This window comes from Salmo salar, chromosome 01 (genome assembly GCF_965601325.2).
Source record: "Salmo salar chromosome 01, fSalSal1, whole genome shotgun sequence".
NCBI classification, from domain to species: Eukaryota; Metazoa; Chordata; class Actinopteri; order Salmoniformes; family Salmonidae; genus Salmo; species Salmo salar.
The window spans coordinates 158,650,532-158,677,428 of NC_138291.1; the positions used below are offsets into that span (position 1 = coordinate 158,650,532).

Consider the following 26,897-nt stretch of genomic DNA (forward strand, 5'->3'; position numbering starts at 1 on the left):
GTTTGCACATAGTTGGACTATCATTTGTTTTTCAACAGGACAATGACCCAACACACCTCCAGGCTGTGTAAGGGCTAACTGACCAAGAACGAGAGTGATGGAGTGCTGCATCAGATGACCTGGCCTCCACAATCACCTGACCTCAACCCAATTGAGATGGTTTGGGATGAGTTGGACCGCAGAGTGAAGGAATAGCAGCCAACAAGTGCTCAGCATATGTGGGAACTCCTTCAAGACTGTTGAAAAAGCATTCCATGTGAAGTTGGTTGAGAGAATGGCAAGAGTGTGCAAAGCTGTCATCAAGGCAAAGGGTGGCTACTTTGAAGAATCTAAAATGTAAAATAGATTTGTATTTGTTTAACAATGTTTTGGTTGCTACATGATTCCATATGTGTTATTTCATTAGTTTTGATGTCTTCACTATTATTCTACAATGTAGAAAATTGTAAAAATAAAGAAAAACCCTTGAATGAGTAGGTGTTTCCAAACTTTTGACTGGTACTGTAGAATAGGGAATCCTATCAGCTCTATTAATTTAATTTCTTTCTAAATGTTTCACCTCACTGTATACACCCCTGCATTATCCTATGTACAATTCTGTTGGATCAGTGAAATCGGTGCGGACCAAAGGATCAACATAATATACCAAAGTATAGGAACACGGAAATGGTTTCCACATTGCTACTACAACACACTGTAGATAAAACACAGAAATCCATTTGGAATGGAACATTATTGAGGAAAGATTAAATATTTGCTGTGCACTGGGTTGGATATTTAGAATAATTAGTTGAGACTGTCTCCTGATTGGGTCTCGAACTGTGTAGAATATTCTTTCTCCTGATTGGTGGGAATGTTTTTGAAACTAATTGGGTGTCTAGAATGTGGTTGATACTCTATTTCCTGTTTGAGTATCTACATAGAATGTGTTGGATACTCTCTCTTCTTATTAGGTATGTAGAAGGTGTAGACTGTTTCTCATCTCTCCCCTCCTCTCTGAAGATACAGTCCCAGTAAAGTGCCATCGTCCCCATCTCCGTCTGTCTCTTCATTCCAGCTCTGCCGGTGATGTGAGTTTAAGGAATGGGTGTAGAGATTGCAATCACAACATATGGTTGCCCTTCCTCTATTAAAACGTATGCTGAAGGGAAGAAATATGCATGTTATTCAAACATCCTTTTCACCTTGTGTAACAACATTGTAATAACAGTTTGTCATTCATAACCAGATCCTGATCCATCTATTGCTGGTAAAACAAAAGCACACGTAGAATGAAATGTTAGGTCTCTGCTATTGATAGAACAGGACAGAGGAAAGCAAATCCACCGCAATCTCCATGTTGCTTTTCACCATTCCATTAGAGCACATGAAGGGGAGGAAGCCTCTTTAGACTATGAAGATGCACCCTGTAAGAGTGAGCCCTAACCTCTGTGTTGTAGTACACAGACCTGTGTGGATCACGAGTGCTCCTCAGCGCTGCCACTGAAGGAACGGCTGCGGATGTGGTTCCTCAGCTGTTCGATCAGTTCTGGGTTCTGCTGCTGGATCTGCTGGGCAAACTGCTGACCACTGCAAACAGAGGCCAGCCGAGCTGGCATTTAGGGTTTCTCTGCTTTACATACTAGGTTAATGTAGTCCTTGTGTCAAGTAGATTATCATACAGATCGATGAAGCATGCCACTTTGAGTCCCTCACAATTCTGAGCAAAAAAAATGTTGGACCAAAATTTTGTCTTTACTTTTAGGTAATCCTTGATCTGTCTGTTGCTTTTTAAAATGTGTAATTTGAGCCCTAAGGTCAGGAGCAGAGAGTCCCTGTGTATGTTACAATCATGACCCTGTGGTGCTGACGTACGCTTCAATCAGGCTGGAGATGTCAGACAGTCCTCCCACTCCTGCTGCTGGACCCCCGACCGCATTGGACATCATCCCTGACATACTGCCCACAGAGAGAGCGAGGACGAGAGAGAACCCAAGAGTTATAAACGTGTCACACGCCATTTTAACAAAAACATCTGCGCATAATTGAACAGTAATTCCTCAATTCTGACTTAAAGCAATGATACCAGCATTATGAATTAGGGGGATGGAGGGTATTTTTGTAAACTAAAACATCTTGATGGGCTGTGTCTCAATAGTTTCAGTGGGGTGTATTTCATCTATTTAATAATAACACTTTTGTGGGCGCTTACATTTGTCCTATGTGTATTATGCATGTGTGAGCACATGTGCATGTGTGAAATGGAAATGTGTTTGTTGCATATCCCACCTCCGAGACACCCTCAGAGAGTGGGGGATATTTATCATAATCAGTGCAGATTAAGGAAAAGTTGAGGATGTAGCTTCACACTATTCAGCCACACAGCCCTGGGTATGATGCTTAAACATGCAGAACACTCACAGCTGTTGCACTTGTTGGTTCTGCATCACACTGGCGGCCTGTGAACGAGCACAAAGCCAGCAGAAAATCACCATGTCGCCCATTTAAATGTGTGAAAAAGACAGTTAACAGTGTTAAAGGGGAACGAGATGCATTCTCTAGTAGCATGGCTACTTAGCATCACAACAATGTCATAGCTGTCTAGTAAAACTATTCAGGATTCAGCCCAGCTGCTTCCATGAAGGATCGGTATGCTTATAAAGACATGCACTCTGCCTGGCAGGCATTCCTACTGTCAACTGTTCAATCAACCAGTCATGATCAGCCCCTTAAAAGTCCCCAGGCCCCTTGACAATGGCATTGGTGGAAAACCAGGCCAACTGTGTCAGGCATGGGGTCAATTTTAGGAAGCATTCTTCTCTAGTAACCGTATCACAAACACACATAAAATAAGTATGAGGAACCAATGTCTAGGATTTGTCTAGACAAGGGATGGCCTTGGCCCTGGAGGGACTGCAATACGCGTCAGACTTGGGTCAAATATAGTATTAGTTTTCTTTCAAATGCTGCAGGTAAGCTTGATTTAGCTTGCCCACTGTGATGGAACCAATGGAATAGTCCTAAAGTGCATGCCCCCGCCTACCGCAACTGGTGCACCATGTAAGCACACCTAAAGTACCTTAAAGTAAACTAAATCTATTTCCACCCAGGTATGCTGTGTGCAGTTGTTTATTCTAGTCCATCACTAATCTCAGTCTTACCATGCTGATGAAGGCAGGGTTGTTGATAAGGCTGGCCATGTCAAATCCCAGTCCCGTAGCCATCTGTAACAAGAAAACATTCAAAGGCTTCGTTAAGTTAAATCTGACAAGCTAAATCTGTCCGTATATATAATATAATTTTGTACCACTGCTCAAAGCAGGAATATTAAACGTGTCTGATATAGCTGTTGACAGTGTTGGGGAAGCTACTCTGAAAATATAGTTTAACAAGCTAATTACTTTACACTGGAAGAAGTTAAGCTACACTAAAGCTACCTAAATATAGTTTAATTAACGAAAGTTACGTTGAAAAAGTAGTTCACTACATCCAAACTACTAAATCTGAAATGTTATAGACTACAAATTGCAAGAACAATTCACTCTGGAGTCAGATGTCAACAGAATGTGCAATTTAGCTTATCAAACACAAAAATGATGTTTCAAGTAATAATTAGGCATGTCTGATGCCAAAAGATAAGGAAATTCTTGCCTACTTCACTCATATTTTCTTTTCAAGAAAAAAGTAATGTGTAGTTCCAGTGGTTTGCTACACTGCTCCATGGCAAAACATAAATTACACTACCTAGAGTTGAATTTAGTTCAACTACCACCAAGCTACTGCTAAATGTAATTAAATTACTAGTTGAACTATATGTAGTTCACTACCCAACACTGGCTGTTGACACAACTGGGACATCTTGATACACTTGAATACCCATGGGATATAAGATAAGTGTAATACATGAAGAATCCTTCTGAAAGTTTAGTTCAAATGTAAATAAAGTGTATATTCTTGGAGGTGTAGTGACAGTATTTGTAGGGGAGTAATGACACATTATTACATGCAGTGTTAATGCTAACAATGTGAAATGGAGTTAAAAACTTCAGCAGCACTACTTACAGGACTGGATGCCTCTTTTTGTTTCTGCTCAGCAATCTTCAGGTTGGATTTGTAGGTATCATTCTCCGGATCTAAAACCAGAGCTTTCTTAAAGTAGGAGATGGCCTCTGGGTACTTATTCATAGCAGTCAATGCCAATCTAGAGAAAAATGGAATAAGAGACATTGGAGCGGTGCAGTGAGTTTAACTCCTGAGCAAAATAATGACTATTTTCAATTCTTGCTCTATCATCTCATACGAACCATACCAGTCAACAGATGCTATTGCTCCTTAAACAGTCCCAAAAAGCAATGTCATATTCCTCGAAAGATACATGACCACAATGGAAATAAGTCCCAGACTTTGTGTGTTATCCTGATGATTTTACTCATGTACATGTAGGCCTTTTTCAAGTTTTATGTATGCTTGTTTTTAAAATTGTCAAAATAATAAATGAAATTAAGACCAGACATTTCCACTCCTCTCCCATGTCTAACTCACCCCATTCTCCCATAGGCTTTACTGTAGCTGGGGTCAATCCCTATGGCCCTTTCACAGTCTCCCGTTGCCTCTGTGTAGTTCCCCAGTTTACTGTGTGCTGCAGCCCTGCGTTGATGATAACAGCAACAGCCAGCCACACAACCAGACGCACTGGTTCATTTATTAGGACTCAGATCAATAAGGCATGCAAAGGCTGCAGCAGCTTGGTGTTCCTATAGCTGGTAGTCTAGTTCACCAGACCTACTGTATGTCTGACAAGAGGCACACGAGGCTGTTGTGTGCCATGTCTTTCAGCTCAAACATACAGCAATTATGAGTGCATTGTGTATGCATGAAACAAGTCTATCGTAAGAGTTATACTCCAATTGTTCACAATAGTGACTTAGACATACATACACTACCGTTCAAAACAGCGCAAACTGGCTCTAACCAGAATAGAAAGAGGAGTGGGAGGCCCCAGTGCACAACTGAGCAAGAGGACAAGTACATTAGAGTGCAAAACACCAGTCTCAACGTCAACAGTGAAGAGGTGACTCCTGGATGCTGGCCGCCTAGGCAGAGTTGCAAAGAAAAAGCCATATCTCAGACTGGCTAATAAAAATAAAAGATTAAGATGGGTAAAAGAACACAGACACTGGACAGAGGAACTCTGCCTAGAAGGTCAGCATCCCAGAGTCGCCTCTTCACTGTTGACGTTGAGACGGGTGTTTTGCAGGTACTATTTAATGAAGCTGCCAGTTGAGGACTTGTGAGGTGTCTGTTTCTCAAACAAGACACTCTAATGTACTTGTCCTCTTGCTCAGTTGTGCACTGGGGCCTCCCACTCCTCTTTCTATTCTGGTTAGAGCCAGTTTGCGCTGTTCTGTGAAGGGAGTAGTATACAGAGTTGTACGAGACCTTCAGTTACTTGCCAATTTCTCGCATGGAATAGCCTTCATTTCTCAGAACAAGAATAGACTGACAAGTTTCAGAAGAAAGTTATTTGTTTCTGGCCATTTTGAGCCTGTAATTGAACCCATAAATGCTGATGCTCCAGATACTCAACTAGTCTAAAGAAGACCAGTTTTATTGCTTCTTTAATCAGAAGAAAAGTTTTTAGCTGTGCTAACATAATTGCAAAAGGGTTTTCTAATGATCAATTAGCCTTTTAAAATGATAAACTTGGATTAGCTAACACAACGTGCCATTGGAACACAGCAGTGATGGTTGCTGATAATGGGCCTCTGTACGCCTATGTAGATATTCCATTAAAAATCAGATGTTTCCAGCTACAATTGTAATTTACAACATTAACAATGTCTACACTGTATTTCTGATCAATTTGATGTTATTTTAATGAACAAAGAATGTGCTTTTCTTTCAAAAACAAGGACATTTCTAAGTGACACCAAACCTTTGAACGGTAGTGTATATAATATAGGTGTTACACATATGCTATGCATTTCTCATTTGAGTAGTGTTAAATCTTGACCATTTCAGAAGTGCTTGTGTGTACCTGTTACAGTAGTAGACAGCGTTTCGGAGGTCTAAATCGATGGCTTTTGTGTAACACTCCACCGCACAGCTGTAGTTCTCCTCTTTCATATGATTGTTCCCTGCGTATGAAATGGAGGTATCGCATTTTGAGATAATGCCAGTCTGATGATCAGATCACGTCTACTGACAAATGTTACTACAAAATTACCAAACAATGTCACTATGGGAACAAACTGTAGTACACTTGAACTTATCCAACGTGTATTTATCAAAAGTCTACAATACATATTCAAAGTGTCAAGTACCTTCATTCTTCAACTGTTCTGCCCTTTCTGTGTCTTCTGGTGACGGGGATGTCTCTGGTAGCACCAGGTTATTCTGGTCATTCTAATGAAATGCAGTCACATTTGTCAATCAAGCATTATACACACCTTTCCGTTTGTAGTTTACTGCATTTGCGAGGTTACAACTGATTTGAGCATGATTGATTAACTGCACACAGACAGATGAATATTGTAGATCAGGTAAAAGAGTTTGAAACAAGGTAGTGAATCAGAGAGTAACCTTCCCACCTTGAGGAGAGAGTTGAGGAATATTTCAGTGAGAGGTTGTGGTGCTGCGAGATGACAGTCACTGGAGTTGATCTTGAAGGTGGTCTCCAAACATTGTATGGCAACTCCAAGGGCAAAAACAGTGTTGCAATAGCATAATAGTAAACATTGAGTAGCTTCGATTCAATGGAACTGTTTATATTATGGTTATAGGTCCATTAGATAACATAGTGCACATGTTATCATAGTCCAAATGTGTTTACAAATCCTTGAATTGGAGAGAGCTGGATGCAGTATTTTATAAGCACTTTTAGCAAAAACTTTGTGAACAGACAGTGATCCCACACTGACCTACCTTCGAGGCTTTCCTGCTCATCGGAATTCAAAGCACCACAGTGTGTTTGATCTCGCAGGAACTGCACAATAGAGAATGCCAAGCGCTTCTCCACTGCCATTTTCACTTCAAACAACTGGGCATGAGAGGTTTAGAGATAAAGAAGAATAGAATAGAATATTAAAGTTTGGGGACACATAGAATAGAATAGGAAATGTAAGGGATACATACAATATAATAGAATACCACACAGTAAGAGGCTGCAGAGTTCATTCAAACTAAAGAAGTGTCATGAATGGTTTTATGACAGTTGAACAGTTCTATGGTTACTGGACTCCCTTACTTATGGTATCTCAAGTCACTGTAAGCAGAAAGATGCAAGTCTGTTTCCGAGACAACTAAAGGGAAAAGTGTGTGTATAAGCCATTCTGTATAAGCAAAACACAGTTCAGTAATCATGAAACCCTCGGTATCATACACACATCACACATTCATACATTTGATAACTCTTCACTTCACTATAGATTTCCCAAAATAAGTTACTACTGTTACTTGCAGCTGGACATTCAACAGAATTCAGAATTTTGATGTGATACACATTCGACATGTAAGTATTTGAATACCTATTTGTCTACTAATTCCATTTTTGGATTGTGAGATATTGTATTACCGTACACTACAGTAATAGAATTACTGCACTGCATAAACTTGCCAGGGGTAACATGTGCCATTATAAATCACACATAACCTACACAACAAGGGGCACATGGGAGAGACGGACCCTATGCTTTCCCATATTATAAGATAGACATGGCTTTGAAATAAAATATGACAGTATACAATCAATGTATGGCAAAAAAAACAACAACATTGATTTCAATTAATTATCTCTTGTGTGATCAATAGTTTTGCAACCATGCATAATAACCTCACAATGTTGACATTTGAAAAGTCTAAAATTCATAATCATGCTTGTTTGACATTTCAAGGCAAGGCAACTAGCCCTCTGTTCTGTTGACATAGTCCCTTCTAATAACAAAAGATGTAGTGTTGACATGGAATGATGCCGTGATGTAATGCCGACTAGGGACTTGAGATTTCATCATGTCAACCTAATGCATCACCATCTAAAGTAAATAGCAGTCGTTGATGGCAGACATATATTGATTATTTACATAGCGTGTCCAAATACATCATCATCCATGATGATCACCGACAGTGCGCCTCTCTACCCATAGTCTGCAGCCTATAATAATGACTGAGCATCGCTATAATGAAGCAGCCATTCACCGGAGAAAAACAAAGGCAGGCTGATATCTCTTTCCTATCCTTCCAAATACAGTACTGTAACATTATAAATAACAACATTGATTCAAGGGATGTCATTCGACGCCCCCGCCCACCTACCTGAGATATTTTCCAGCAGTCCCTGCTATGGTGTCATGAGAACTTCTGTCAGATTGATCGCATCTCCGGCGCCTGCGCATTTCACAACGGAAGTGAACCGATTCATAATAGCACGACTGGAGCTCATTATAGTTCAATGCTGGAGCTGTCAAGTACAGCAGAGGTTGGAGGAGAGAGGGTTTGCGAATTGCACGCAAAAAACTGCATGAACTAACTGCTGGCATGTTTTTGAAAAGAATTGTAGTGTGCCGACTACTGTCATAGTCGTGTTCGTGTTTGTTAATTCCACATTCATTATTGATGTTGCTGTGTTACTAGTTGCCATAGCTAAGGGAGGTACTATAATTAACCAAAGGCATGAATCATGTGTGGCTTTTATAGGCATACCGTGCAAGCTATGAAACAAGATAACTATGAGCTCTCCAGGTCTTATAAAGATTTAATGTATGGAGAGTATAACATTATTTCGTTGTTGTTAAAGCCGTAAAACTACACCTTACAAGTCCAGTTACCATTTTTTTTTGAAAGGTTGGACATTGAGTATGTAACTTAAGTACGCCAGTCCATTTTACATTTTATGAGCGCATATCAAGTTTCCATCTCATTGCTGTTGAGGTCATGCCAAATAAATCGGCTGGCTGGCTGGATGGACATCGTTAGCCTGGGGAAAAATGCACAGCATTTGTCTGTATTGGAGTTGTTGGGTGGTTCAAGTTCCGTGGCTTTGCCTATGACCTTTAATAATGTATAGTTTGTTTACTTAATCGGTTTCGCAATGACTCAAGGGTATATAGAAGCTATAGGCGCTTACACTTGATAGGATACATGTGCTTGATATTACAAAAACTGTGTTAGAAATACTGTGTAGAACATTGGCAATGTTACATTCTCTTAAACCCACAGAACAGCCCAGAGACAATCTAACAGTAAGTTCTCACACTGCACTGCAACATTGTAGAGCTACTAGTTGTTACAGTGTAGCTAAAACAGTTCATAACAGTGTTTCATCATATATAGCTTTTATAACCTTGAGTCATTTGAGGTAAAAAGGAGAGACACTTTTTTCTGTGCACTGTAACATTGGCAGTGTCACATTGTCTATTCTTGGAACGATCACACACTGCAACAATCTATTGCTATCCCTTTCTTTCTGAAATGACTGCTACAGTAACCTATGGCAACTTAAGCTACATTTAATTCAGTTATGCTTTTATATATTTTAATTGTATTTTAACAGCCAATACAAAAGCACAAAGCCTTTTTATGACATAGCCTATTATAATCTCAAGGTTATCTAGGCCTGTAACCATTTTCACTAATATGTGTTGTGGGATCAGTTGTCAGTCATCTGGGTAAATGTATCCAAGTGGTAGTGACGATCGTGTGAAAGTCTTAAAGGCCATTAAATAAAAGCAAATGGTCTGTAAATACTTCATGTCAGATGCTATCTTCTAACCCAGTGGTCACTTTCTCAGTCAAAAAGCAAGCCAAGATCTACCGCTCGGATTTAAAAACAAACAAACATGACTTAAACAATGTAACATTAACCTAATAAAAACAGTTCTGTAGAAATGAGAATTGCGCAGTCGGCCTAAAACATTATCACAGCATATTGGCTATATGCCTAGCCTGGCAATTGTTATTTGTTCTTCTCAGACCAAAAATGTATTTCAAAACTCAAGCTTTGATATTAAAATAGATCAGTTTGTGTAGCACTTGCAAGGTACAGCTGAGGGGGACGAGGTCAAATCATGACGTCAGTGATTTTCAGCTCGGAAAGTCAGAGCTCTATAAATAATTCCAGTTGTCTTGAATGCACTGAAGTCTGAAGTAGAGCATTTCCGAATTCGCAGTGGTTTTGAACATGTCATTAGTTTCAGCGGAGGGAGAGAAATAGCAGCCTCTCTCGGTCCCTGTTCTATCCTTCCTTTCCTCCGGTGAGACTGACCAGAGAGAGGACACCGTCTTCCACCAGATGGCGAAACTCGAGTCGCACCTCATCTGCCTCATGCACAACTTCATGTTATTCCTAAAACCAGAGAAAATGAAATATTCCTCGATATTAAAATATAAATGACGAGCTGCTAATAATAATAAAAACGCAGGGCTATCGATACACTTGTCTGCTCATTGATTGCAGCTGCAGCGCGAGTGGACGTAGGGAGACGCGCATTTTATGTTTTGTAGCCAAAAACATTAATGGGCTCTTTAATGTTGAATAAAAACAGTTTTGACAGTGCTGAATAAAAAGTTAGACATGTACTGACTCATAAAAACAGCAACTCTTTCCTTTATTCTTTGACAGTCTCTCTCTGGTCATGGTTTTACAAGTCATGAAATCTCAGGTAGGCTAAGGGGCGCAAGCCTTTGTTGTTGGCTTTTCTACAGAAATATTTGGTGATTGACTAGGAATGCCAGTCGATCGATCGGTTGGTGACTACCGTTTTAACCTAACGCAGTCGTTGCTTAATAAGGACTGGTGCCATTTAGTCTTAGTATGGGTGTGTGTGAAGATTAGAGTTTAAGATACATCTTTCCTTGTATTTCTTAGCATTCCAGTATGTTTCCTAGAATTTACAGTATTTCAAGTGAATTAAATCACCCGGAGGTTATATGAAATGTACAAAAAGTTGCGAATGTCATGCACATGATTTTTTCGTTTTTTTGTAATTATTTTATTTTCTCCAGAGTGTTTGGTTCTAAACCCGGTGTGAGAATGACCCTGCAGAATGGGCTGGTGTTGCCTGCTGCCAAAAACTGTTCCCATGCAGTAGCTAGCACAGCAGACTACAACAACAGGAACACCCTGAGATGGGACCTGACCCCAGACCAGATCAAGAACATGACAGAGAGCCTGGTCCAGAGGATCAAACAGGTCTACGATGACATCGGATCTCTGGATGTAGAACAAGTGTCCATTGAGAACACCTTAAAAGCCCTGGCCAATGCCAAATTAGAATATGCAGGTAAGTTATTGTCTGATCTGGGCCACACTGATCTTGGTTGATTAAAAGGTCACAAACGTGTTTTTAATGTTGAAACAGTAAAATCAAACTTTTTATATGGAGATGTCTAAAAATGTGTAATTACGGCATAGAAAAATGTGAAGCGAGAGACAACACTTCTGCTCCAGTTGTTTGAGCTCATACCTCTTTTTGTTTCTTCCCTGGACCACTAATCTATAATGTATTTCTATAGTCTACCCTGGACCAGCTGAATATGCCACCTTTATCTTGCCTGCATTTGTTCCCCAGCACAACGCCATGTTCTGGATTTCCCCCAATACGTGTCTGCTTGTAAGGAGGTGCGCTCAGCGAGCACAGAAGCAGACAAGAAGCTGTCTGACTTTGATGTGGAGACAAGTATGAGGGAAGATGTGTTTCACAGAGTGATTGCCTTGCAGGTACAACTAACTAATTAACTACCTATTAACTAACTAATGTAGGTACAATATACACATATGGCCAAAATAATTTATGACAAAGTAATAATATTTATTTCAAGGTCATTTTGAGGTGTTATGTAATTAAATTGTTGGCTTTGGCTAGTTGGTAGCGTAGCATACTGAGAGTTCATTCGTTCTAAATGTGCCCTCATTTGATACCATTGGTTCATATTTAGCCTACAGTAATTTGATCCCGATAACGGTCTGGCACCAGCTGATGCCAAGTGGCTTGATCCTGCTAAAAAACACTGTTAGTCCACTGACCATCATTTTCACATATCATAGATAGTGAACTGGTCAATCCACACATTGACACATTATTTCATTATCAATCAATCAATTGATTTGGATCAATAATCTGGAAGAGGTTTGTACTCCCAAAACACTGAGATGAGACAGTGTTCTCTCCAGGCTATTTATTGCCCTTTGTAATGAAGTTGTATCCATGGCCACAGCTATTTCATTGAGAGACCAGATTAAGTCCTCACTGTCATTGGGGCTCTGGAAGCAGTCAAGGTACCGACAGACGTGACGGTGGAGACCGCTCCAACCCCTGCCAGGTGGAGGCCTGGCGGACTGACAGAACCACACACAGACAGACACACACACAAACATAAATCACACCATAGGTAATCAATGGGACATATGGGTAATATTAAATGTTCTTCCAACATGGCACAAGTGCATCCTCAGAGAGTGGTCTGATTTTTTTCTTGCAGGAGAAGCAGCTGGACAATCTAACGCCTGAGGCCAAGAGATTCTTAGACCGTCTTATCACATTAGGGAAGAGGAATGGATTGCACTTGTCAAAGGATATACAGGAGGTAATACAAACTTTGGAGTTTCATACACATAAGGGAAAGGATTCCTGGGTGGTGCTTTAAGTGCTGAAAACAATATTATATTTGTTTGAAGATTTGATATGTGGCTGTTATGTGATTTGTAGCACTGAAAGTCAAACAGTCTATACTTTTGACATTGTAGACTTCTCATAACAATGTGGTAATTTCTTCTCTCTAGGAAGTCAAAAGATTGTCAAAACTCATCAGTGAACTCTCAATCGACTTCAACCAAAATCTAAATGAGGAAAACACGTATCTAACATTCAGTGAAAATGAACTAAGTAAGCAGAACCAGCACTAAAAGAAATGAAACGACTATCTATGATTGTCCTTCATACAGTGCATTCGGAAAGTATTCAGACCCCTTGACTTTTTCCACATCTTATTACGATACAGCCTTATTCTAAAATGTATTAAATTAATGGTTTTCATCAATCTACACACACAGTACCCCATAATGACGAAGCGAAAACAGGTTTTTAGACATTTTTGCAAAAGTATATATTATGAAACAGAAATTTACATAAGTATTAAGACCCTTTGCTATTAGACTGGAAATTGAGCTCAGGTGCATCCTGTTTCCATTGATCATCCTTGAGATGTTTCTACAACTTGAGTGGAGTCCACCTGTGGTAAATTCAATTGATTGGACATGATTTGGAAAGGCACACACCTGTCTGTATAAGGTCCCACAGTTGACAGTGCATGTCAGAGCAAAAACCAAGTCATGAAGTCAAAGGAATTGTCCGTAGAGCTCCGAGACAGGATTGTGTCGAGGCACAGATCTGGGGAAGGGTACCAAAACATTTCTGCAGCTTTGAAGGTCCCTAAGGACACAGTAGCCTCCATCATTATTAAATGGAAGAAGTTTGGAATCACCAAGACTCTTCCTAGAGCAGCAGGGACTGGGAGACTAGTCAGGGTCGAGGGAAAGATGAACGGGGCAAAGTACAGAGAGATACTTGATGAAAACCTGCCACAGAGCTCTTAGGACCTCAGACTGGGGCAAAGGTTCTCCTTCCAACAGGACAACGACCCTAAGCACACAGCCAAGACAACGCAGGAGTGGCTTCGGGACACGTCTCTGACTGTCCTTGAGTGGCCCAGCCAGAGCCCGGACTTGAACTCGATTGAACATCTCTGGAGAGACCTAAAAATAGCTGTGCAGCAACGCTCTCCATCCAACCTGACAGAGCTTGAGAGGATCTGCAGAGAAGAATGGGAGAAGCTCCCCAAATACAGGTGTGCGAAGCTTGTAGCGTCATACCGAAAAGACTCGAGGCTGTAATCGCTGCCAAAGGTGCTTCAACAAAGTACTGAGTAAAGGGTCTGACTACTTATGTAAATGTGATATTTCTGTTTTAGATTTTTCATAAATTTGCTAAAATTTCTAAAAACCTGTTTTTGCGTTGTAATTATGGGGTATTGTGTTAAGACCAATGAGGGGGAAAACCCCCAGTTTAATCCATTTTAGAATAAGGCTGTAGCGGTACAAAATGTGGAAAGTCAAGGTACTTTCCGAAGGCACTGTGTATTCTTGTCGTAATATGTCCTTTTAATATCCTTGATATATCATTACCATGTTTCTCCGAATATTTGGGTGTTGACTCCTGCTTTTTACCTCAAAGGTGGCTTAGCGGATAGCTATCTGAATGGTCTCGAGAAGACTGAGGACAGGCGGTACAAGGTAACCCTGGCATACCCTCACTACTACCCCCTGATGAAGAGGTGCCACATGGCAGAGACCAGGAGGAAGATGGAGACTGCTTTCCATAGCAGATGTAAGGAGGTAAAACCACCTGCTCTTGGTCCACATGTATTTTTTAAAAGAGTTATACAAATCAAATGTGTAATGGATTAATGTATTGATTTATTGTTTGGTTGGTTGATCAATTGATTTTTTTTTAATCAGCAATGTTGGTTTGCCACTTGGCATCAATAACAACGTTTGGAATTATAAGGGTGCCAAGGGGTGCAGTTCCTTCAGAAATCAAGGCACCCTAAAAAATGCAATATTATAATAAGTTTAGCCAACTTTTTCAGGGCATCCCCAAGACCAGTTTACTTATTGATAGAGTTCAGAGAGTTCTCATGAAAGTCAACATGCAGTGTTTATGACCACGTGTGCCAGACTTTCTGAAAGTTTTCTATTTCCAGGTAAAAGATTGTCTTGTTGCAGGTAAACACAGTCATTCTGGAAAAGCTGATTGAGCTGAGGTCAAAGGTGGCACAGCTACTGGGTTTCAGTACCCACGCCAACTGTGTGCTTGAGATGAACATGGCCAAGAATACCAACAATGTGGCATGCTTTCTAGGTATGACCTCTTACCTGACTAAACAACTTGACCCCCCACTGTGTGTCAATATGGCAAAAACTCTCATTGCTCAACAGTAACCTCAGAGATGGAATTACATATTATATCATTTTTCTGTATGCCTGACAAATCAATGTAGAACTTTATTACACAGTATTCAGATATGTAACAAATAGGTAATGCCTTACCAATAGTCAGATTCGAAAAATGTTGGTCAGTCAGCTGCCTCTGTTATTCAAATGGTGTGCTTCATTAACTTCTCTAGCACTGATAACAAAAACACAAAAAAACACTTATTGAAATTGAGGTGAGGTGTCATTCACTTAATTTTGATATATTTTCCATGTCCCCTACTTCACAGATGAGTTCTATGCGAAACTGAAGCCGGTGGGAATCAAGGAAAGGAAGTATATTCTGGCCCTGAAGAAGAGGGACTGTGCCATGCGGGGAAAGGCCTTTGATGGACAGATCAACGCCTGGGACCTGCCCTACTACATGAACCAGGTGGAGCAGGTGAAGTTTGCTGTAGACAAGGACAAGTTGATCGAGTACTTCTCTCTGGAGGTGGTGACGGAGGGGTTGCTCAGTATCTACCAGGAACTGCTTGGCCTCAACTTTAAGCGGGTAAACAGCGCCCACGTGTGGCACGACAATGTCAGCCTCTACTCTGTACTGGACACGGCCACTGGGGAGGAGATCGGCCGGTTCTACTTGGACCTGCATCCCAGGTGAAAGGACAGGGAAATATGAACATCAGCAGGACTGTGGGGTGCTAACGGGGCAATAGTTGTACACTCCTGGTAGGGATACAGGGTTAGTTGCTCTCGTTGAAGCTACCATAGCACACTATTGTGGCTAATTTTAAGGTTCAGAGTGTGATTCACACTGTGCTTGATGTTGAGTCATTTACCTTGTGTCCTCTCTCCAGAGAAGGGAAGTACGGTCATGCTGCCTGCTTTGGGCTCCAGCCGGGCTGCCTGGGGCCTGATGGGAAACGTATGCTGCCGGTTGCGGCCATGGTGGCCAACTTCACCAAGCCTACGAAAGGCTGGCCCTCTCTGCTGCAGCACCACGAGGTGGAGACCTTCTTCCACGAGTTTGGCCACGTCATGCACGAGCTCTGCTCTAGGGTAGGCTTTTCTGCTGGGGGGTGAAATTCAGTAGCATATATTATGAAGTCAAGCACACATGGGGTGCACACGAAACACTAGCCTCGATGAAATTATCACCAGCATGGTCCTGAAGTGATACAGTGTATTATGATCTCCACGGCCCTCCCTAGACAACGTTCTCAGAGTTCAGTGGGACCCTGGTGGAGACAGACTTTGTGGAGGTGCCATCTCAAATGCTGGAGAACTGGGTATGGGAGAAGGAGCCCCTGAGGAGGATGTCTCGCCACTACAAAGACGGCAGCCCCATCCCCGACAACCTGCTCAACAAACTCATCGCCTCCAGAGTCGCCAACACAGGTCAGGGATCACACATATACTGTAATAAGGTAACTAAGAAGTGAGTAGTGCATTTATCCCATTGGCTCTATCCTACTGGATATACAGTGCATTCTGAAAGTATTCAGACCCCTTGACTTTTTTCACATTTTGTTTTATTACAGCCTTATTCAAACATGTTTTTAAAAAAAATTGTTCCTTCATTAATTTACACACAATACCGTCGCTGCACAGCTATTTTCAGGTCTCTCTAGAGTTGTTTGATCGGGTTCAAGTCCGGGCTCTGGCTGGGACACTCAAGGACATTCAGAGACTTGCCCCGAAGCCAGTCCTGCGTTGTCTTGGCTGTGAGCTTAGGGTCATTGCCCTGTTGGAAGGTGAACCTTCGTCCCAGTCTGAGGTCCTGAGCGCTCTGGAGAAGGTTTTCATCAAGGCTCTCTCTGTACTTTGCTCCTTTCATCTTTCCCTTGATCCTGACTAGTCTCCCAGTCCCTGCCTCTGAAAAACATCTCCACAGCATAATGCTGCCACCACCATGCTTCACCGTAGGGATGGTGCCAGGTTTCTTCCAGACGTGACTCTTGGCATTCAGGCCAAAGAGTTCAATCTTGGTTTCATCAGACCAGAGAATCTTGTTTATCATGGTCTGAGAGTTCTTTAGGTGCCTTTGGCAAACTCCAAGGGGGCTTTCAATGTGCCTTTTACTGAGGAGTGGCTGCCGTCTAGCCACTCTACCATAAAGGCCTTATTGGTGGAGTGCTCTTTGGCCTGTATGCCAAGCGTCACATCTGGAGGAAACCTGGCACAATCCCTATGGTGAAGCATGGTGTTGGCAGCATTATGCTGTGGAGATGTCTTTCAGCGGCAGGGACTGGGAGACTAGTCAGGATCAAGGGAAGATGAAAGGAGCAAAGTACAGAGAGATCCTTGATGAAAACCTGCTCAGGAACTCAGACTGGGGCGATGTTTCACCTTCCAACAGGACAACGACCCTAAGCACACAGCCAAGACAATGCAGGAGTGGCTTTGGGACAAGCCTCTGAATGTCCTTGAGTGGCCCAGCCAGAGCCTGGACTTGAACCTGATCGAACATTTCTGGAGAGACTTAAAAATAGCTGTGCAGCGACACTCCCCATCCAACCTGACCAAGCTTGAGAGGATCTGCAGAGACAAATGGGAGAAACTCACCAAATACAGGTGTGCCATGCTTGTAGCGTCATACTCAGGAAGACTCAAGGCTGTAATCACTGCCAACGGTGCATCAACAAAGTACTGAGTAAAGTGTCTGAATACTTATGTAAATGTGATATTTCAGTTTTATTTTTTGTAAATTTGCAAAAATATCTAAAAACCTCTTTTTGCTTTGTCATAATGGGGTATTGTGTGTGGATTGATGAGGGGAAAAAACAATTTAATCAATTTTAGAACAAGGCTGTAATGTAACAAAATTTGGAAAAAGTCAAGGGGTCTGAATACTTTCCAAATGGATAGCATCCATAGTCTTTGGTAGCATGCATTTCTGTTTCCTTCAAATCCAAAATATTTGTTAAAATAACTTGACATCCAATAGACTCCCACTCATGTGTCTGTCTTGTTCAGGTCTGATGAACCTGCGACAGGTAGTGCTCAGTAAAGTGGACCAGTCTCTGCACACCAAGTCCCATGCCGAAACTGCCGAGGTGTTTGCCAAGCACTGCCAAGACATCCTGGGGATCCCCGCTACTCCAGGTCTTACACCAGTGATAATATAATGCCATTTAATTAGAATATGAATGGACATTACAATTCAAATATTAAAACAATGTTCCTCCCGTAAGGATTTATTGTTCTCAAAGAATACAACATGATTATTTTTTACTCCAGGTACAAATATGACAGCTAGTTTTAGTCACTTGGCTGGGGGCTACGATGGCCAGTACTATGGCTACCTGTGGAGCGAGGTCTATTCCATGGACCTCTTCTTCAGTCGTTTCAAAAAGGAAGGAATCATGAACCCCAAGGTGTGGCAAAATCAATTCACTCCCCATTCATCTTGAGTTAACATATTTAAAAATTGGTATGCATCTATACTTTTCATAAAGAAATTTAAGCCTTCAAGTTCCATTTGATTGGCAAGCATCTTTGAGTGCTACCTTGTGTGTGAGTAATATTACACCATTTATCATACTCTACTCTTATGTACCCAAAATGTACTTGAAATTAAGCCTTAAAGTTTGACTGACATGTTTTGTATGCCCATCTTATCATCAGGTGGGGAAGGAGTACAGGAGGGTGATTCTGGAGGCTGGTGGTTCTGTGGATGGAAGGGACATGCTGAAGACCTTCCTGGGTCGTGAACCTTGCCAGGATGCCTTCTTTCAATGCAAGGGATTGGCCAAAGCTGAGGGAGCACTGAATGGTTCTCACTGACCCCCTCTCACTCCACATTAAAGGGATACTTTGGGATTTGGGCAAAGAGGCTCTTTATCTACTTCCTCAAAGTCAGATGAACTTGTGGATACCATTTTTATGTCCCAGTATGAAGGAAATTGGAGGTAGTTTTGCGAGCCAATGCTAACTAGCGTTAGTACAATGACTGGAAGTCTATGGGTATCTGCTAGCATGCGAGATTACATCTATGTTGTTCATGCTAGCAGATACCCATAGACTTCCAGTCATTGTACTAACGCTAGTTAGCAGTGGCTCGCGAAACTACCACTAACTTCCTTCAAACTGGCAATATGACAATATTTTTTTGCTTTTTGTACAGTTTATATACATGCCTTCAGAAAGTATACACACCCCTTGACTTTTTCCAAATGTTGTGTTACAGCCTGAATTTAAAATGGATTCAATTTAGATGTTTTGTCACTGGCCTACAGACAATACCCCATAATATCAGAGTGGAATTCAGTTTTTCTATTAATTAAAAATGAAAAGATGAAATGTCTTGATTCAATAAGTATTCAACCTCTTTGGTATGGCAAGCCTAAATAAGTTCAAGAGTAAAAATGTGCTAAACAAGTAACAAAATAAGTTGCATAACTACCTCATCTCTGTACCCCACACATACAATTACCTTTAAGGTCCCTCAGTCGAGCAGTGCATTTCAAACACAGATTCAACCACAAAGACCAGGGAGGTTTTCCAATGCCTCTAAAAGAAGACCACCTATTGGTAAATGGGTGAAAATAAAAAAGCAGACATTGAATATCCCTTTGAGCATGGTGAAGTTATTAATTACGCTTTGGATGGTGTAACTTTTTGTCCTGAATACAAAGTCTTATGTTCTGGGCAAATCCAATACAACACGTTACTGAGTACCACTCTCCATATTTTCAAGCATAGTGGTGGCTGAATGTTATGGGTATGCTTATAATCATTAATGACTGGGGAGTTTTTCAGGATAAAAAAGAAACAGAATGGAGCAAAGCACTGGCAAAATCCTAGAGTAAAACCTGGTTCAGTCTGCTGTCCACCAGACACTGGGAGATCAATTCACCTTTTATTTTATTTTATTTTTTACTTCAGTTTATTTTAGTAAATACTTTAACACTTTTTCTTCTTAACTGCATTGTTAAGGGCTTGTAAGTAAGCATTTCACTGTAAGGTCTACACCTGCTGTATTCGGCGCATGTCACAAATAACATTTGATTTAAGACACAAGGCCAAATCTACAGTGGAGTTACTTACCAAGAAGACAGTGAATGTTCCTGAGTAACCGTTTTGACTTAAATTTACTTAAATCTATGGCAAGACCTGAAAATATTTGTCTAGCAATGATCAACAACCAATTTGACATGGCTTGAAGAATTTTTAAAAGAATAATGGTCAAATGGTGCACAATCCAGGTGTGGAAATCTCTTTTGGCTTTCTGAGTAAGTCCCAAAGTGCTTCTACAAAATATTGAATACTTATGTAAATGAGATATTTCTGTATTTAATTTTCAATAAATATGAATAAATTCTAAAAACATGTTTTCACTTTGTCATTATGGGACATTGTGTGTAGCTGGGTGAAGAAGGTTTTTTTATTTAATCCATTTTCAATTCATGTAACACAACAAAATGTGCAATAAATCAAGGGGTATCAATACTTTCTGAGGGCACTGTATCGGTTGTTATTGTATTGGAGTTGCCATGTTTAATTTTAGCTCCCGAGTGGTGTGCGGTCTAAGGCACTGCATCTCAGTGCTAGAGGCGTCACTACAGACCCTGGTTCGATTCCAGGCTGTATCACAACTGGCCGTGATTGGGAGTCCCATAGAGCGGCACACAATTGTCCCAGCATCGTCCGGGTTAGGGGAGGGTTTGGCCAGGTAGGCCGTCATTGTAAATAAGAATTTGTTCTTAACTGACTTGCCTAGTTAAATAAAGGTAAAAAAACATTTTTAAATCAATAATAATTCTGTTAATTGTTTGAGTGCCATACAAGATGGTGTCGAAAGAGATGGCAGCTTCGATTCAAGTCCTTAGGAAAATGTGCAGTATTTCGTTTTTTTTATGTATTATTTATTACTTTGTTAGCCTAGAAAACCTTAAGTGTTATTAGAACTATTTGATATCAGAGAGACGTCAACTTACCAGCGCCATGACTAGAAATACGACTTTCCCAAAGCGGATCCTTTGTCTGCACCTCCCAGGGCATTTGAACTGATTCCAGAGGCCGACCCAAAACAATTCCGCTAGAGGAGAGGGTGCCGGAGCGGTCTTCTAGTGAGGCTTTGGATGCGAGCACACCACCCACCGCTCTTGTGTATATTACTCACTAATGTCCAGTCCCTAGTTAGCAAAGTCGACGAAATCTGGCCAAGACTTGCCAAAGAGATATCCGGAATTGTAACATACTCTGTTTCACGGAAACATGGCTAGTGGGGGACATGCTGTCTGAGTCCATACAGCCAACGTGATTTTCAGTCCATCGCGCCGACAGGAATAAACATCTCTCCGGTAAGAAGAAGGGCGGGGGTGTATGTTTCATGATTAATGACTCATGGTGTAATTGTAACAACATACAGGAACTTAAGTCGTTTTGTTCACCTGACCTAGAATTCCTCACAATCAAATGCCAACCATATTATCTCCCAAGAAAACTGTCCTCGGTTATCGTCACAGCCGTGTATATTCCCCCGCAAGCGGATACCAAGACGGCCATCAAGGAACTACACTGGACTTTATGCGAACTGGAAACCATATATCCTGAGGCTGCATTCATTGTAGCTGGGGATTTTAACAAAGCTAATTTGAGAACAAGGCTACCTAAATTCTATCAGCATATCGATTCTTGTACACGAGCGAGTAACACGCTCGACCATTGCTACTCTAACTTCCATGATGCAAACAAGGCCCTCCCCTGCCCTCCTTTTGGCAAATCTGACCATGACTCCATCTTGTTGCTCCCCTCCTATAGGCAGAAACTTAAACAGAAAGCGCCCGTGCTTAGGTGTATCCAACGCTGGTCTGACCAATCGGATTCCACACTTCAAGATTGCTTCGATCACGTGGACTGGATATGTTCCGGGTAGCCTCAGATAATATCATTGACGTTAACGCTGACTCGGTGGGCGAGTTTATAAGGAAGGGTATAGGAGATATTGTACCCACTGTGACTATTAAAACCTTCCCTAACCAGAAACCATGGATTGATGGCAGCATTCACGCAAAGCACATTCCACCGCATTCAATCATGGCAAGGCGACTGGAAATATGACCGAATACAAACAGAGTAGTTATTCCCTCCATAAGGCAATCAAACAAGCAAAGTGTCAGTATAGAGACAAAGTGGAGTCGCAATTCAACAGCTCAAACACGAGACTTATGTGGCAGGGTCTTCAGACAATCATGGATTACAAAAAAGAAAACCAGCCCCGTCGCGGACATCGACGTCTTGCTTCCAGACAAATTAAAACAACTTCTTAGCGTGTTTTGAGGACAATACAGTGCCACTGACGCGGTCCGCTACCAAAGACTGTGGGCTCTCCTTCTCCGTGGCCGACGTGAGTAAAACATTTAAGCTTGTTAACCTTCGCAAGGCTGCCGGCCCAGACGGCATCCCAAGCTGCGTCCTCAGAGCATGCGCAGACCAGCTGGCTGGTGTGTTTACAGATATATTCAATCAATCCCTATCCCAATCTGCTGTCCCCACATGCTTCAAGATGGCCACCATTGTTCCTGTTCCCAAGAAAGCTAACTAAATTACTATCGCACTGTAGCACTCACTTCTGTCATCATGAAGTGCTTTGAGAGACTAGTCAAGGATCATATGACCGCCTCCCTACCTGTCACCCTAGACCAACTTCAATTTGCTTACCGCCCCAATAGGTCCACACACTGCACACTGCCTTATCCCATCTGGACAAGAGGAATACCTATGTAAGAATGCTGTTCATTGACTACAGCTCAGCATTCAACACCATAGTACTCTCCAAACTCATCATTAAGCTTGAGACCCTGGGTCTCGACCCTGCCCTGTGCAACTGGGTCCTGGACTTCCTGACGGGCCGCCCCCAGGTGGTGAAGGTAGGAAACATCTCCACTTCGCTGATCCTCAACACTGGGGCCGCACAAGGGTGCGTTCTCAGCCCCCTCCTGTACTCCCTGTTCACCCACGACTGCATGGCTATGCACGCCTCCAACTCAATCATCAAGTTTGCAGACGACACAATAGTGTTAAGCTTGATTACCAACAACGACGAGACAGCCTACAGGGAGGAGGTGAGGGCCCTCAGAGTGTGGGGTCATGAAAATAACCTCTCACTCAATGTCAGCAAAACAAAAGAGATGATCGTGGACTTCAGGTAACAGCAAAGGAAGCACTCCCCTATCCACATCGACAAGACAGCAGTGGAGAAGGTGGAAAGTTAAGCTCCTCGGTGTTCATATCACCGACAAACTGAAATGGTCCACACACACAGACAGTGTGGTGAAGAAGGCACAACCTCAGGAGGCTGAAACAATTTGGCTTGTCACTGAAAACCCTCACTAACATTTACAGGTGCACAATTGAGAGCATCCTGTCGGGCTGTATCACCGCCTGGTACGGCAACTGCACCGCCCACAACCGAAAGGCTCTCCAGAGGGTGGTGCGGTCTGCACAATGCATCACCGGGGGCAAACTACCTGCCCTCCAGGACACCTACAACACCCAATGTCACAGGAAGGCAAAAAAGATCATCAAGGATAATAACCACCCGATCCACTGCCTGTTCACCCCGCTTCCATCCAGAAGGCGAGGTCAGTACAGGTGCAACAGAGCTGGGACAGAGAGATAGAAGCTGTTTTTCAATCTCAAGGCCATCAGATTGTTAAACAGCCACCATTAACACAGAGAGGCGGCTGCCTACCTACAGACTTGATATCATTGGCCATTTTAGTAAATGGAATACTAGTCACTTTAATAAGGCCACTTTAAGAATGTTTACATATCTCGCATTACTCATCTCATATGTATATAATGTATCCTTCACTATTGAGCCGCTCTGTCACTGCTCATCCATATATTTTATACTTATATATTCTTATCCCATTCCTTTACTAGATTGTGTGTCTTAGGTTTTGTTGTGGAATTGTTAGATATTACCTGTTAGATACTGCTGCACAGTTGCATGAGCATTTCGCTACATTCGCAATAAAATTTAGTAGTAAGGTGGGAGGAGTGTTCCCTCACATGAAAGGGCTTGTTTTTGTGTGAGAAATTCTGTCCTACCTTGATATTTGATGACTATATAGTCTTATAAACTGGCAAAACTGGGAACAGAAAAGGCAACTGCAAAAGTATGATCATTTTTAATTAGTCAATGTGAAAAGGTACAGTATCTCAAAAAGGTGACAATACTTGGACATATCTCAATTGTTATGTGTGTCCACAGGAGGGAGACAAAACATCATACATCATCACATTACACTGACCATTGCATATTTGGGACAGTTTCCAGGGTCCAGACCCAGATTAAGCTTATTCCTCGACTAAAAAGCACTTCAATTGAGATTCTCAATTGGGCATGCTTTTCAGTCCAGAGGTAGATGTAATCTGGGTCTTGGAAACTGGTCATTGGTTTCCACTATGTTTCCAATAGGCTAGGCTAGGCTAGGCTGGAACATCGTGACAGAATCCTCTCTTGTAATGTAATTTGCCCACGAGGTGATGTATAAATCATATTCTTTCAAATGCTGTTCATATTCGTTAAAATGCAGTATATGCTATTGCACTTGTAGCTACATTGATGGTCTTCAGTCGCTCTGTTGTATTTGGGAGTCATTTATTTAACCAAATGTGTAGGATGATCCCAGTCCTTCTAGGCACTAGTCTAGTAGACGACATTTGATGTATAGACGTGTCAGCCTCAGAATTTTTATGTCATGTCACAACAACCCTTATTCCCCAATTCATCTTCACAGGCGGGACACCTTTACATGGGTGACATTTTCCCTACAAGAAGAGATTATAATTTATTCACAAGGCCCTGTTCCAATATGGCTGTGTTCAGACAGGCAGCCCAATTCTATTTTTTTTCACTAATTGGTCTATTGATGAAATTGGTCAAAAGGCCAATTAGTGGAAAAAAATATCAGAAAGCAGCCCAAGATCCTTTTCCATTTCCTTACATCATTCCCTCTTTCCTCTCTTGAAGCTATCACTGATGTGACCCTATAAAGGATTGATGAAAGCTATGCAGTGTATCATTACTTTAATCTATTGAAAATGGTATCAGTGATTACGTCAAGGAAGGGAGGAAAATCTTGATCATGCGTCAAATTATTATCGTGACATTCCATCACCACCATCACTTTACTCTGGGATAATCTCAATTGAAATCTTCTCGTGTCCTCTCAGCGCCTCCTTCTCATAACCCATTGGATGAGAAAGCCAGAGGTCCCGCCCCTCTGATCTTCTCCTCCAATGGGTTTTGAGAAGGAGGCTAGGAGAGAGGATGCGCAATTGAGATTCTTCCACTGTGAGTGAATGTACCCTATATCATGTCTCTCACTGGAGCTAAGACAAGTCTTGTTCACACAATACCAAATGTACATTATTTTCTGTTGTTAAAATAACCTTCCAAATATTTGTGAGTATCAATATATCAGCAAATAATCAACTAAAATATGTCCTACCTCTCCACAAACCGTATTGGTGAACATAATTTACAAACGATTGAAACACAATTTTCATTGGTTATATTAACATGCCTATCAGGTAAGTGCACTCAGATGCAAGGTTGTCGCCGTACTGGGCCAACGATACAGCCGCATACACTGGTGTTGGCTCGGTAGACTGTGGCCAACTCTGTGTTCTTGCTACAAACGAGATGTATGCATACATTTTTGAATGAAAAAAATAACAAGAGATTAGGACTGAAAACATTTGGGTGCGGCGTTCTTCAGACGAAAGGATTCTGCTTTGGCGGTGGTGGATTTTTTTCTTCTTTTGCCTTCTGTATTTCCTTGGCTGTTGTGGACATTTTGGATTCCTTTTTAGTTTATGTTCGTTTTTATATTTTTACCCAAATACAATTATTCTTTTTGATAACTATTTCCCCCGTTTATTTTAGGAATCGCTTTTTGTTTATGTATTGTCTGACTGGACACTTTTTCAGCGAGACGCAAACTCTGAACAATAAACAACTTTTGAGGGGATTGGTCTCGCGAAAGAATGCGTCTGACTGATTAGCTAGCTAGCTAGGTGTAGTTTAAGTGGATGCTTGAAGAAACAAACCTTGTCGGCCAGCGAATTTATACAGTTTAAACGTTCGTGGATTTAACCATTTTCGGACTATATATCAAATGAGAAACTAAATCGACACCATTGTATGGTAAGTGAAGTCTAACGACACTCGTTATCACTGTAGCTATATAGGTAGCAGTTGGCTAGTGTGTGTGGTCGCGAACAAACGCGTTAGCTAGTTACCTAGTCGCGTCGCTAGCCGATGGGGTGTATTCCCGCTAGTTTGCACTCTTTACAGGTGGATTTCCTTACGAATTGGGTTGGCTAACTAATAATTACTAATGCAGTGGCGTTGGTTGGTTATTGTGGTAAAGCATACTAGATAGTTTGATGGTTTTACAAGTGGCAATATCACAATCTGGCAATTAACGTTACTCGTTTACTTGTTTTGTTTTCTTACACTGGAATGTCATTAACGTTAATGTAACTACTGTTTACTTTCCATTAGAAGGCTACCAACGTACAGCCCAATTCATTATCTGACATTGTTTAGAGGCACGAGTCCTGTTTATTGACAATCAGTATAATGCGGAAATAAGAGGCCAGCAAACTGTAGCTAACGAGATTCAATGTATGTTGTTCATCGCTTCCTGTGCCGCACACCTTCAGTTCGTATTCGAGGACCGATGTCCTGCTGTACTCGGCATCTTGGCACTTATTTTATTAACTTTTCCCTTTGTTAATAAGATTAGCTATCTAGTATCCAAACTAGCTAACTTCAATCAGTTGGCTTTGATCCTGTGTTATTGACCCGAGACAGTGAGGCTAATCTCGCTACGGATGTATCTGAAAGTGATAAGAATGTATCTAATGGCATTCTCACTATAACTATCTAGCTAGAATGATTAGAACCCTGCAA

The 26,897-nt window shown here is 41.5% G+C and overlaps 3 protein-coding genes across 7 annotated transcripts in view; 2 read left to right on the forward strand and 1 right to left on the reverse strand.

Annotated features, from left to right (window-relative positions):
* Window positions 1–441: 441 nt before the first annotated feature.
* Window positions 442–8,373, reverse strand: LOC106567618 (small glutamine-rich tetratricopeptide repeat-containing protein beta). Its single transcript, XM_014137138.3, has 12 exons — window positions 8,290–8,373; window positions 6,904–7,018; window positions 6,570–6,673; window positions 6,303–6,384; window positions 6,017–6,116; window positions 4,522–4,626; window positions 4,042–4,180; window positions 3,141–3,203; window positions 2,401–2,438; window positions 1,855–1,938; window positions 1,449–1,569; window positions 442–1,141 (listed from the first exon to the last, which is right to left on the reverse strand). The coding sequence occupies exons 2-11, from the start codon at window positions 7,001–7,003 to the stop codon at window positions 1,458–1,460; spliced, it is 927 nt and encodes a 308-aa protein (XP_013992613.1). The 5' UTR covers window positions 7,004–7,018; window positions 8,290–8,373; the 3' UTR covers window positions 442–1,141; window positions 1,449–1,457.
* LOC106567590 (neurolysin, mitochondrial-like) lies at window positions 8,296–23,982 on the forward strand. Of its 3 annotated transcripts, none has more exons than XM_014137095.3 (13): window positions 8,296–8,467; window positions 10,978–11,255; window positions 11,544–11,692; window positions 12,454–12,558; window positions 12,755–12,857; window positions 14,205–14,365; window positions 14,756–14,891; window positions 15,253–15,619; window positions 15,820–16,021; window positions 16,174–16,360; window positions 17,939–18,067; window positions 18,203–18,339; window positions 18,590–23,982. In XM_014137095.3, exons 1-13 carry the CDS (start codon window positions 8,325–8,327, stop codon window positions 18,746–18,748), a joined length of 2,256 nt encoding a protein of 751 aa, XP_013992570.2. In that variant the 5' UTR covers window positions 8,296–8,324; the 3' UTR covers window positions 18,749–23,982. The 3 variants fall into 3 exon arrangements, with proteins under 3 accessions (XP_013992570.2, XP_013992580.2, XP_045547836.1); XM_014137105.3 differs by having other exon boundaries at window positions 8,296–8,452; XM_045691880.2 differs by having other exon boundaries at window positions 8,405–10,634.
* Window positions 23,983–25,527: 1,545 nt separating this feature from the next.
* erbin (erbb2 interacting protein) overlaps window positions 25,528–26,897 on the forward strand; it is a 149,173-nt gene continuing 147,803 nt past the window's right edge. For 2 of the 3 annotated variants that reach the window (XM_014137072.3, XM_045691890.2), the window contains exon 1: window positions 25,529–26,126. The gene's annotated coding sequence lies outside the window, so the exon portion shown is untranslated. Of the gene's footprint in view, window positions 26,127–26,897 lie in introns of all 3 variants that reach the window. The other variant, XM_045691888.2, reaches the window with a different exon arrangement.

Coding starts and splice junctions, on each gene's coding strand:
- LOC106567590 (XM_014137095.3), top strand. CDS start 8,325: ATGAGAACTTCTGTCAGATTGATCGCATCTCCGGCGCCTGCGCATTTC. Junction 18,068..18,202: donor GGGGATCCCCGCTACTCCAG/GTCTTACACCAG, acceptor TTTTTACTCCAG/GTACAAATATGACAGCTAGT. Junction 18,340..18,589: donor AAGGAATCATGAACCCCAAG/GTGTGGCAAAAT, acceptor TCTTATCATCAG/GTGGGGAAGGAGTACAGGAG.
- LOC106567618 (XM_014137138.3), bottom strand. CDS start 7,003: ATGGCAGTGGAGAAGCGCTTGGCATTCTCTATTGTGCAGTTCCTGCGA. Junction 4,181..4,521: donor AAAGCCTATGGGAGAATGGG/GTGAGTTAGACA, acceptor ATTTTTCTCTAG/ATTGGCATTGACTGCTATGA. Junction 1,939..2,400: donor AACCAACAAGTGCAACAGCT/GTGAGTGTTCTG, acceptor CTCTGTGGGCAG/TATGTCAGGGATGATGTCCA.